Raw genomic sequence first — 13,088 nt, forward strand, 5'->3', positions numbered from 1 at the left:
TGTTTCTGTAATCTCCTCCAACCCCGACAACCGTTCCGAGATAGCTGAGCTCCACCAATTCTGGCCTCTTTCACATTTAGCTACTGCACCTTTAACTCAGCTCTCATTTCCGGAAGTCACTCCCTAAACCTTTCCACTTTTCTGTCTCGCACTCCTCCTTTAAGGTGCTTCTTTAAACCTACCACTTCATCTGCTATAATAATCTTTATTAGTGTCACAAGTAGGCTCACATTAACACTGTAATAATAATAATAATCTTTATTGTCACAAGTAGGCTCACATTAACACTGCAATAATAATAATCTTTATTGTCACAAGTAGGCTTGCATTAACACTGCAATGAAGTAACTGTGAAAAGCCCCTCGTCGCCACACTCCAGCGCCTATTCGGGTACACTGAGGGAGAATTCAGAATGTCCAACTCACCTAACAAGGATGTCTTTTGGGACTTGTGGGAGGAAACCAGAGCATGCGGAGGAAACCACGCAGACATGGGGAGAACATGCAGACCCCGTACATTGATCCAAGCTGGGAATCGAACCCGGGTCCCTGGTGCTGTTAAGCAACAGTGCTAACCACTGTGCTACTGTGTCACCCTATCTTCTTAAGCAGCTGTACCAAATGTTGTTGAGGTAATGCTGCTCGATAGGGGATGTCATACTGAGGTAGGGGCGCTACATCACTGCAATTTGTTGTTCACTAGGTTTTCCGACCAAACTAAATTCGAGATTGATCTTGCTCCTATTCTGAACTAAAGAGACAACTTCGATCTAAGGCAATACTTTGATTATGAAATTCTCCTGCTCATGATATTAATTCCAGTTAGTGAGGCAGTGTCCAATCAGGAAGCCTGAAGCACAGCTCAGTATAATAGAGGCACGGTAATTTTTAACAAGGGAAAGACCCAATGATCCATAAATAAAGTATCTGAGTGAATGACTCAGAAGAAAACATTGTGGATCAGTGAATCACAAGACAATAACTGAAGTCAGCCTTTTATCAGCTCAGATCTGTGAAGTTTTTGCTGCTGTGAGAAAAGGAACTGCAACCACTTAGCTCTTTTGATGTGGTGAGGAGCAGTCAATCATAGCAACAGTGTTTATAAACATTGTAGTTAGCATCAAAACCGGTACTTGAGATGCATTCAAGCACACAGGGATAATAAACAATCCACCAAGCAGCTGTGTCCGAACCATTAAACTGTCAATCACAGGCTAGTGAAAGATATTGGGCGGAATTCTCCGCTCCTGGGAAAAATCGGGAGGGCCGTCGTGAACTCGGCCGAGTTTCACGACGGCCTTGGAGGCCGCTCCTCACCCCCTATCTCCCCTCAGCCGCCCTGCTAGGCGGAGCTAGGAGCGGCGCTCCGTAAATCTCGGCCGCGGGGGCGTTGCGCCGAGAATGACGCGGCCGGCTCGCCTAATGACGTCAGCCGCGCATGCGCAGGTTGGCCGGCTCCAACCCGCAGATGCGCAGCTGACGTCATGACACTGACGGCACGAACCTGCGCATGCGCGGTGGCCGTCTTTCCCCTCAGCCGCCCTGCAAGACGTGGCGGCTTGATGTTGTGGGGCAGCGGACGGGAAATAGTGCGTCCGATTTGGACGCCGGCCCAATGATCGGTGGGCACCGATCGCGGGCCTGTCCACTCCCGAGCACAGTCGTGGTGCTCTTTCCTATCTAGGCCACCTACAAGCCCCAAACGGGCTTCTCACTCCCGTTTCACGATGGCAGCGACCAGGTGTGTTTGCCGGCGTCGTGAAACGGCCCATCCGGATCGGAGAATCGGCATTCGCCGTGAAAAACGGCGAGCGGCGATTCTTCCGAGCCGGAGGGGGGAGGGAATCACAGGGGGCGCGAGGGGGGTGTGAATTTTGTCGGGGGGCACTCCTGCGATTCTCCCACGCCACGTGGGGAGCGGAGAATCGCGCCCACAGCTCTTTGAAACTGTGTGAAAGTTTTACATTTGAAAAGGGTGTCAGGGGATTTGAAGCCTTTTTAAGTGTTGTGGGCATTAGAGGAAGCCTCCGACAGTTGTAACAGCTGCTGCTTTCAAGGCATCTGTTTGAGAGGGCAGGTGTTAGGAAAAGGAACATGGTCCTGCATTGCTTTTGTCCTGAATGGCTGCCTGATCTGCTCAACGGCTGTCAGGCGCAGCATTTTTGCCAGAGATCACCATCCCAAGGGTGATCTTCAGGTTGCCCAGGGCTGGAAGGGGCAGACCAGACACGGGACCACATCATGTTGTTTGGGGGGTGGTCTCGGAGTCAACTACTTGTCCACAGCCCGAGCCCACCCAACCCGTTGACCCTGGAAGCAGTAAAGGGACACATTATCAATACCCTGATCCCTTTGACCCCTCTGCCAGGCTCCAACACACTACTGACTGAGGTTGGCCAATCCCGCACCAAAGCGTGTCTGATGGATTTCCTGCAATGGGGGGTTGGAGCATCACGGTGGGGGCGTGAATCAATCTCCAGCCTGTTAATTTCATGCTCATGCATGCTTATCACGAATTTGCATATTCCCACCGGTGTGGTGCGGGCAGCATGCTACGGCCAGCGGTGGGGGAGCACAGAATGGCAGCAGGTCTGGTGCCCAGCTCCAAATGCATTTTTTGGCCGGCGATCCATTCTTCACCCGATGGGGTTCCTGAACGCAGTGTCGGGAAATGGAGAATCCTGGCCATAGAATTCTTTACAGCATGGAAAGAGGCCCTCTGGTCCATCATGTCATCAAGCACCTATCTATTCTAATCCCATTTGCCAAACATTTGGTCCATAGTCTTGCATGCTATGGTGTTTCAAGTGCTCATCTAAATGCTTCTTCAATGTTGTGAGGGTTCCCACCTCTACCACTCTTTCAGGCAGCGAGTTCCTCACATCCCCTCTAAATCTCCTGTCCCTTATCTTAAATGTATACCCCATGGTTATTGACCCCTCCGCTAAGGAGAAAGATTCTTTCCTGTGCACCCTATCTATGCCCCTCATAATTTTATCACCTCAATCCAGATCCCCCCTCAGCATTCCCTGCTCTAAGGAAAGCAACCCCAGCAAATCCAGTCTCCCTTCATAGCTGATATGCTCCAGCCCAGACAACATCCTGCTGAATCTCCTCTGCACCCTTCTAATCCAATCACTTCCTTCCTATAGTGTGGTGACCAGAACTGTGGTGAAGGTCAGCATCATGAGTCTTAGTGTCCAAGGCTTGGCTCAGTCTGTGTCGACCATTGCTGAGGGCCTTGACAGCATGTCGCAGTCACTGAGGACGTGTCCCAGATGCAGGTGTATATTGCCGAGGTGCTCCAGAGTGAGTCCCAGACACAAGTGGACATTGCCGAGCTTCTCAGGACCATGTCCCATTGACTGAGAAGCATCGCCAAGGACTTCAATACCGTGGTGCAGACGCTGGGGAGGCAACAGGACCAGTTGAGACAGATGAAGCAGAAGTCCGTGGAGCTCACTCCAGCTCTCTCTCCATCGCATGGAATTCCCCAGGGCCCAATGGGCACTGTCCAGGAGGCGGGAGCACTGGAGGCCGACCCGGTGCCTATCACCAGGTAGATGGCGGCAGCCTCCACCTCACCCGAACCCCCATCGTGACATCCGCGTATCTCAAGGGAAGCGGGTAGAACAGGCACCCCAGAGGACACCCAACAATGACATCAAAGGCCGCAGGGCTTGAGAGGCAGCAGGCTGCCTCCATCTCTGATATGCATTCTGCGGACACACCTAGGTTTGAATGGCAGAGCACAGGAAGCTTTAGAAGATAGAGGACCACTGAGTGGGCACCGAGAAGGGGGGGGGGGGGGGGGGGGGAGGGGGGTTACCACCTATATTTAGAGACACTTAAGATTTTGAATGTTCACTATTAAAACATGTTACAACTAATACATGTGAAGCCTCTGTCCATTATTCTTCACAGCGGGCCGGCCCTCACCCCTTGTTGCCCTCCGCTTTGCTCCGCCCCCGCCCCCCCCCTCCTCAGACGAGGCCATATATCCCTCCTACTCCAGCATGTCACCCCGCTGCGGTGCCAGGTTGTGGGGAGCACAGCAGACCACCACGACGTGGGAGACCCTCGCGGGGGGGGTATACTGCAGTGGACCAGAGCGGTCCAGGCACCGGGGCCACATTTTGAGCAGTCCGATGCATTGCACAATGACAGCACGGGTGAACATGGGCTTCGTTATATTGGGTCTCCACATCAGTCTCTGGCCTTTGCACTGGGGTCAACAGACAGGACCTCAGCGGGTAACCTTTATCCCCAAGAGCCAACTTGTCATCCTGGGATGGCCCTCAAAGACGCTGGGATTCTCCAAGTGTCCAAGGATGTAGCTGTCATGCACAGTCCCTGGGAAGAGTGCACTCATGTGCATGATCCGGAGGCAATGATCACACACGAGTTGAACATTTAGGGAGTGGAACCCTTTCCTGCTAATGAAGGGCACTGATGCACCGGTGCACGCAAGGTGACATGCATGCCATCAACTACTCCCTGGACCTGGGGCAACATGGCAGTGGTGGAGAATCCTGCTGCCCGTGCATCTTGAAGGGTTTGGGCCAGGTCAAAGTTTATATCGTCAGCTTCCTGGGCATAAGGGGCATCTGATAGTTCTTGGATGCTCTTGTAGGCTGTGAAGTAGCACACAAGTCCTGGAATGAACACATGACATAAGTGTTCTGAGCTGCAGAGACCTTTACTGACACCAGGAGCGGGTGTCCTCCTCCTCCACGGGGTGCCAAGTCTGCAAGGACATGGCACAGGTGGCGCACCATCTCTTTGTTAAGACAGCAGCATGCACTTTCCGTCATCTCCTCAAAATGTCTAACGGTGCCTGTGCCCCTTGGGCCATTGGCGGCATCCCCCTCGAGTTCAATCCCTGGCCTGCCTGGTGGCTGGGTTTTATGGGTGTGCGGCAGCCTCTTGCACTTGAGGTGCCGCCTCGAGCCTGTGTCGATGTTGCTGCCGCCTTCTCATGCATCTGGCCGTCTGGGCTCTCACCAGCACCATGATGTCAACATCATCCATCTTGGTTGCTGTAAGGGATTGGAGGAGAGAGAGTCTGACAATCAGAAAGGGATTGGCCTTCCGGGTCCCTCAATTGCCTCCACCCTTATGTGTCCTGCCTTCTCTCAGAGTCATCCACCAAACCAGTTGTACTGGAGGACCCCGTCCTTCACACACTCACCCAGCCACATCGAGGACCCTTAGACCCCAGACCACTGCCGGGAACACTCAGGGACTGTGCTCAGATCCTCCAATCCAGACACTCACCCTCTGGAAACGGGGATATCCCCATTGGGAAGCCCAGCTCTTGGGTGTTTGATTGTTGGCTGCTGCCTCTTGTGGTGTTGATGCTCCAGGATTCAGGCAAAGTGTCCAGGCCTCGCAGTTTGATTGGAATGCTAGTCAATAACACTCGTCTGAGACATGGCACGTGCGCACATGAGAATGCGCTTGAGATCTGTGAAGTGCTGACAGAACTAACATTGCTAATTTCCCAATAGCAATAGCCGTCAGCTGTGCAGCCAGAGGCTGCTCATAGTCAGCTGGAGTTCAAGTGACGAGCAGGGCTCTGTGCTGGAAGTGTTTGGTGGGCCAGACAGGTAGCAGCTGCAGTTGCCCCTGTTATGGGTATACACAATATTGGAGGGCAGCCTTTAGGACCCGCAGGCCCCTCACCACCTAACTCCCCAGCCCAGGGGTGACTCCCAACAGATGGTGTCCAGCAACCCCACCCCCCTCCTCGAGCACCAGGATAGCACCTCCTGTGCCCCTTGGCTGCATCTCCAAAAATGAAAATGGCTACTCTTCTCCTCCAATCCCCTCAGCCGTCATTGTGTTAGGTTCCCCTTTAGAAGTTGGAGTGCTAAACATCGCCCGTGTGACCTCTCGCTGGGGATCCAGTTCGTTCCCGAAGGCCATGAGGTTGAGCTTCCATCTCGTTAATGAGATGGAGAAGTCTTAATTGGTGTGTTGCCATATCGAGGCGGGATCTGGAACCCGACAACAGGAGCAGGCCGGTTAGATGGCAAACCAATTCCTGCCTGGTGCGGATACTGGTTTGGGCCTCTCCTGCAATTTAATCGATGCACACGGATCCGCGCCAAGCACAACGCAGCCGTTAAAACGTGCCCTCATTCAGGATCAGTAATGGGAGGTGTTGTGATCTGTACGTTCAAGGGAATACATCTTAAATAGTTGTCCGTCATTATTCACGCAAGACAGGGTGTGATATATGATCCCATGACTCTGGAGACAGAATAGAGCAGCAGTTCCACAGGTCAGATATGTTTACACAGCCTCTCAGTTACCATTATATGTACATTATTTATCTTCAAATATATTATTGTTTTACAAATCCCTGCTGAATGATTGCTACAAAGAGCAAAGAAAAGTACAGCACAGGACTTTAGAGGAGAGAGACTGACAAATAGTTAGGGACTGCACCCCGGGTCCCTCAATTCCCCTGAGCCGCCTCCACCCTTATGTGGCCATCAACCGTCCAAGCCTGTGCCAACCATGCTTCCCATCTAACCTAAAGATTTCTGGACTTCCAGGTCCATATCCCTCTATTCCCATCCTTTTCATGTATCTGTCACTATCGTTTTTTAAAAATTCAAAGTACCCATTCTTTCTTTCCCAATTAAGGGGCAATTTAGCATGGCCAATCCACTTAACCTACGCATCTTTTGGGCTTTGGGGGTGAAACCCACGCAAACATGGGGAGAATGTGAAAACTCCACATGGACAGTGACCCAGAGCTGGGATCGCACCTGGGATCTCGGCGACGTGAGGCAGCAGTGCTAACCATTGCGCCACCGCATCGCCTTAAAAGTCACGATCACACCTGCTTCCACTACCTCATCTGGCAGCGAGTTCCAGGCACCTACTACACTCAGTGTAAAAACCACCCCTCGCACAACTCCTCTAAACTTTGCCCCTCGCACCTTAAACCTATGTCCCCTAGTAATTGAAACTTCCACCCTGGGATAAAACTTTTGACTATCCACTCTGTCCATGCCTCTCATAATTTTGTAGACTTCTAATAATTTTGTAGACTTCTATCAGGTCGCCCCTCAACCTCCTCCATTCCAGTGAGAATAAGTTTATCCAACCTCTCCTCATAGCTAATGCCCTCCATACCAGGCAACATCCTGGTAATCCTCTTCTGTATCCTCTCCAAAGTCTCCACATCCTTCTGGTAGTGTGGCTATGTTTGAGATACACATGAATGCAACAAGGCGGGCTGGTGAGAACATGGGTCATAAATTTTGAGACATTGGATAGCCCAGGATGATATATTAGGGGTCAGCAAGATTGGTCAAGAAGCGGAGGTGGAGGAGTCTGATCAATGGGGAGATTAACAGGGCAGCTTGTAGCGGTTGGCGATGGGGGTAGGGGGGGGCACTCCTCCTCTTCCTAGCCCACAAGCAGTGCTGGAAAGGCAGTTGCCTGTTCAATCTTTTAGTCCATGCCCCCTTCAAGCTGCAAAATGCGTCCGGTCAATATAAAGCTGGATCACAGAAAATAAAACACTTCGGAACACTCCCTTATTAAAATATTTCAATGAGAGCCATACATCCTGAGCATGGATTGGTTCCTCACGGAAAGTGGCAGGTTTGAGGTTGGTTGAGGTCAAATTTTAACCAGGACTAAAATGCTAAAATTCTACAGATTGCCCCAGTTTGAGAAGGCACTGCTATGTGGAGCACCATGCTCTACATTCATGGGAGGGCCCAGATTCAAGTCAAAGGTGATTATAACCAGTTTCACTGCTACTGAATTAAAGGAAGGAAAAACTAATGAGCAATGGGATGCTTGGTATTGTTGACGAGCACCTACAACTGGGGGACATGCATGTCTGCCGGATCAGACTTGAGGAGCTGATGCATTTCACAGCTCAACCACCTGGCTGGACACTTGAAGGAACACCATTTTGATGAAATGCAGGCAGGTCACCACAACTTGTAGAATTCCATCTAAACAGGAAGGTCAACTTTTTGTAGAGGGAAGGGAGCTGCACTCCTCCGTACAGACCACCAGCTAAACACAGGCACCGATACTATTGGATCAGGGATCAACAATACATTGAAGATGGTCTATGAGCACAGTGCAGTCATCGTCTGCTGTGACACCCCAATACAGGGTTTGTAATGTAGATAATATATCAAAATGCTCTTGCCCGTATCAATAAGAGATTTTATGATTTAAGGCCTTTGTGGTAACAGTCAGTAAGGTCGAGGTACACTGACCTGGTCTGGTATTAATGAGAGCCAGTGGTCTGAAAATGAGGTCAGTCACCTACCAATCCCATTAATACTGGCAATATAGCTGCTGCCAAGAAAACTACAAACAGGTGTCCAAAGTACCTGCCTATTTCAGGTAATGCACCCCTTTTGATATGGAAATCAAGGCCCCAAGAGGTAAATAGCACCCCAATTGTCAATTTAGGTGGGAACTAGTCTGAGCTGGCATGGAGCCCACTTCGGACAGCTCCACGGGAGATGGAAGAATAGAGACCCAACAAAAGATGTCAAATTATTACTCTGGGAAAAGAGCAGCAGGAGTGACCACAAAAGTGATCTGATCCACTGACACCAGAAAACCCCCACAATCTCCACATCCAGGAGCTCCACTGAGCTAGCCAGATCCTGAGGCCTCAGCCTGGCGAGTGACCAAATTGAAATGGAGGCTGGGGCTTGAAAATCAGAATGAGGCGTGAATGTGGGGTGGGCTTTGAGGGGTGTTTGGGGGGGGGGATGGGGGGGTGCACAGCACAGCCCCCCTTTCTCCATTGCTCAGTTCATATTCAGTCCTCAAGAAGTTCCTGAAAGTGCTGTCCCTGATTGGCGCCTTTGACCAGAGATTTGTAGGTTGTGGGGCAATAATTTGAGAAGAAATGTTCTATTAATGTTCCACTTCCTGCAATGACTTGCTTCTGCTGCCCAACGTTTTTGTAATTCCAGACATGTACCCCTTTTGTCTCCGCAAAAAACGATTTAATGTCCGACTTTCTCCAGTGTTGGAAGTAACTTTCCCATTCCGTGTATGAAATTGGATAGAAATGTTTGGGCGGCAGATAGGAAATGCCTTTACATTCCAAATTGAAAAATGGTCCGAGTTCATTAGATTGACACCACCGTTTTAAAACCCTGCTCACCAAAGCCGGGCCTTGGGAACCCCAAGTGCCTCCATCATAGTTTCTGACGTAGTCTTCCATGCAGTCCCAGATAAACTGATGATGCTTCTCAAATCCCAGTGCTGCACCATTAGCTGCCTCGTATCCTTCAGCACAGATGAAGTTTCGGAACGCCAAAGGCTTCAGCGATATGATATCCGTGTCCAGGTAGATTCCTCCGTAATTCCAGAGCAGTGCTATCCGACAGGCGTCAGACAACACATGGATCCAATACTTTTCCCAAAACGGATCGACCTGAAATGTACAGAAAACAACCTGGTTCATTCCTTAACATTACCTCTTGCTTGATTATTGTCTGTTGAACTCAACGACTCTGAAGAACAAACACATCACAACTAGGCCCATGCCAATGCCACTTGTTAGTTTTCTAATTTTCTTCCTTTATCCCACTCTTATCCTGAAGCACCCAACTCCTCTTTTGAGTAATAAGAGTTCAGCCATTGTATATGATATGACCGTGTTTTTTTGACAGGATGTGGGTGTCACTGGTGAGACCAAAATATGTTGCCATCCTTAATTTTCTTTGAGCTGAGTTAGGCTTGTTAGGGCCATTTCAGAAGACAGTTAAGAGTCAACCAGATTGCTGTGAATCTGGAGATACATGTATGCTTTACGAGGTAAGGACGGTAGATTTACTTCCCCAAAAGGACATTAGTGAACCAGATGGGTTTTTACCACACCCAATGATAATTTCATTGCCACTGTTACTGAAACGGCTTTCAATTTCAGGTTTTGTTCACCAGCTCCCATTGTGGGATTTGAACCCATGTCTCCAGACTCAGAACAGTAGCCTGGGCCTCTGGATCACTAGCGGAGTGATGTTCCCGCTATGTCACTGTCTGTTGGGGAAGGATATCTGTCCCTAAGGAACCAGTGGAATTCCTTCAGTGGGAGGCCATTTGGTCTATCAAGTCTGCACCGACCCTCTGAAAGAGAACCCTGTTTTAGACGCACTTACCCACCCTATCCCTATGACCCCACCTAACCTGCACACTATGCGGCACTTTTTATCATGACCAATCCACCTAACCTGCATATCTTTGGACAGTGTGAGGAAACCGGAGCACCCGGAGGAAACCCATGCAGATAAGGGGAGAAAGTGCAAACTCCACGCAGATAGTCACCCAAGGCTGGAATTGAATCAGCGTCCCTGGAGCTGTGAGGCAGCAGTGCTAACCACTGTGCCACCTGAGAATGGATTGAGCAAAGAGCTTTCTATGTTGTTAGCTTCTCATATTTTGTCCAGTAGCTATTTGGAATACCAGATGAGATAGTTTGAGTCATGGAACACACGAGCATGTTGAATTAATAATGGGTTTTTAAATAAGAAATAGCATTATTCAATTTTCCCTTTGTTGCCCCTATCGATCTGATTGAAGGAGGGAGATGTTCAGTGCACTGGCTTTGTACATACTAAAACCAGTTCCATTGGTCCTGGGAAATTAGGGACATTTTCTCCAGGCTCCGCAATGTGGACAAAGGAACTTGACCCACACACATGGTGTGTTTGGGGGGGGGGGAATTCTCCAGTATGCCAGTCGCGTATTTCCCGTGCGGCATGCCCACGCCAGCATGGGATTCTCCTTTCCTGGCACCTGCCAATGGGGTTTCCCATTGTGGTCACCCCACGCCGCTCAGAAACCTGTGGGGCGTGGGTAGGCTGCCGGTGCAACAGAGAATCCCACCGGAGGAGAGTCCAGATCGTGAACTTAGTAAATGTGAGAAGAAAAGGAAAAGAGGATGTTACGTATCAGAGTAACACCACTGGCTGGTGTGACGTCACCTGCTTCACAAAGACATTATTGGAGCGTTTTGTGGAGTTCACCATTGCATCCTACTTGAGCAGCATCTTGGAAATAAACCCCTTGCAATGCGGAAGAGGTTGTCGGGGCTGGTTTAGCACAGTGGGCTAAACAGCTGGCTTGCAATGCGGAAGAGGTTGTCGGGGCTGGTTTAGCACAGTGGGCTAAACAGCTGGCTTGAAATGCAGAAGAGGTTGTCGGGGCTGGTTTAGCACAGTGGGCTAAACAGCTGGCTTGCAATGCAGAACGAGGCCAGCAGTGCGGGTTAAATTCCTGTACTGGCCTCGCCGAACAGGTGCCGGAATGTGGCAACTAGGGTTTTTTCAGTGACTTCATTGAAGCCTACTTGCAACAATAAGTGATTATTATTATGTAGTGGAGGAATTAGGTAGGGAAAAAATAGATATAGAGGAGTGCTCAAACAGTTGGTATGATCAAAATGAAAACAGTGACTTGTCCAGTTGGGATACGTCTGGTTACTGAGGGAAGTAAGGGTGTAAATTGCAGACGCTCTTGAGTTCATCTTTAAATCCACCTTAGATATGTTGTAAGCTACAGAGCTATGGACCCGGTGCAGGAAGATGTGATTGGAAAAGGCACCTGGTGGCCTTGGGCTGGCATGGACAAGATGGGCTGAATGGCGTCCTTCTGTGCTGTAACCTTTCTATGGTTCCATGGGTGTTTGCAGAGGACTGGAGAATTTAAAATTAAAGAGGATCCCTCACGACGTAATTGATAATTAACCCTGTCTTATACACAACACAAGATATAAAATAACCTCTCCCCGGTTGGTTTTGTCTTCAATGTTTTCCTTGACTATTGTTAAGGGGCATGCTGCCGAATCTTTCTAACTTTCACAAATCCAAAAATTCCAAATTTCAAACAATCGCAATTTATATTAGGCCAGCCTTGATAACTGGAAATCCTGTGTCACTAATGTCTTTTCTGGAATGAAATATGTCATCCTTACCTGGTTTGGCCTACATATGACTACATATGCCAAACCCACAGCAATATGGTTGACTTTAACTGTCTTCAGGTCACTCAGTCCAAGCAAAATTAGAGATGCGCAATGAACAAGAGGGTGTGGTGAAGTCCCGTCCAGGCAATTAGCGGCCTGATCAACATAAAGTCCAGTTGGAACTTCCATAGCCAGTGGAGGCAGGTACCTTGGAGGGGGGTAACCACTCCTCCATGAAATCCATTGTTCAAGAAGGTTCTCACCATCTGCAGGGAGCAGTTGGCAGTAAATACTGGCTTTACCAGTGACATCCACGTCCTGTGACTGAATAAAAACATGAAACTCGACGCCTCCAACAGACATTTTGCTGATAACCTGTTACAGGGATCGAGCAAATCACTGCTGATACAAGAAACCCAAAATAAAAATAATAAATGCTGGGCTTACTCTGGTTGACAGAGAGAAAGAGAATTAAATGTTTCAATTCTGTGGACCATCAACAGAATGTTATTTGGTCAACCTATGGTCCAGCAGATACCTCACGCTAACATCAAACCTGGGGACAAAGACTGGTTCAGTGAGGAATGCAGAACTGCATTTTCCCAGCATCAGGAATACATTCTTTTTTTTTTTAAATTTAGAGTGCCCAATTCATTTATTCCAATTAAGCGGCAATTTAGCGTGGCTAATTCACCTACCCTGCACATCTTTGTGTTGTGGGAGGGAAACCCACGCAAATACTGGGAGAATGTGCTAACTCCGCATGGACAGTGACCCAGAGCCGGGATCGAACCTGGGATCTCGGCGTCGTGAGGGCAGCAGCACTAACCACTGCACCACCGTGCTGCCCTCGCACCAGCAATACTCCACTGTTCATGAAACTTATGTCATGGGATATTTTCTATCTCCCCGAGACGGTATACAGGGCTTTGGTTTAACATCTGATATGCGTGACTGTACCTACAACACTGCAGCAAACCCTCGGTACTGCATAGAACATAGAACAGTATAGCACAGAACAGGCCCTTCGGCCCTCAATGTTGTGCCGAGCCATGATCACCCTACTCAAACCCACGTATCCACCCTATACCCGTAACCCAACAACCCCCCCCCTTAACCTT

The 13,088-nt window shown here is 49.4% G+C and overlaps 1 protein-coding gene across 2 annotated transcripts in view; it reads right to left on the minus strand.

Moving 5' to 3' along the window:
- Window positions 1–7,095: 7,095 nt before the first annotated feature.
- Window positions 7,096–13,088, minus strand: part of LOC119975512 (lactosylceramide 4-alpha-galactosyltransferase-like) — an 87,727-nt gene continuing 81,734 nt past the window's right edge. For both annotated transcript variants that reach the window (XM_038815288.1, XM_038815287.1), the window contains exon 3: window positions 7,096–9,438. In XM_038815288.1, coding sequence (XP_038671216.1) covers window positions 8,815–9,438 — 624 coding nt within the window. In that variant the 3' untranslated portion in view covers window positions 7,096–8,814. The remainder of the gene's footprint in view (window positions 9,439–13,088) is intronic.

The sequence above is a fragment of the Scyliorhinus canicula genome, chromosome 13 (assembly GCF_902713615.1).
Source record: "Scyliorhinus canicula chromosome 13, sScyCan1.1, whole genome shotgun sequence".
Classification (NCBI taxonomy): domain Eukaryota; kingdom Metazoa; phylum Chordata; class Chondrichthyes; order Carcharhiniformes; family Scyliorhinidae; genus Scyliorhinus; species Scyliorhinus canicula.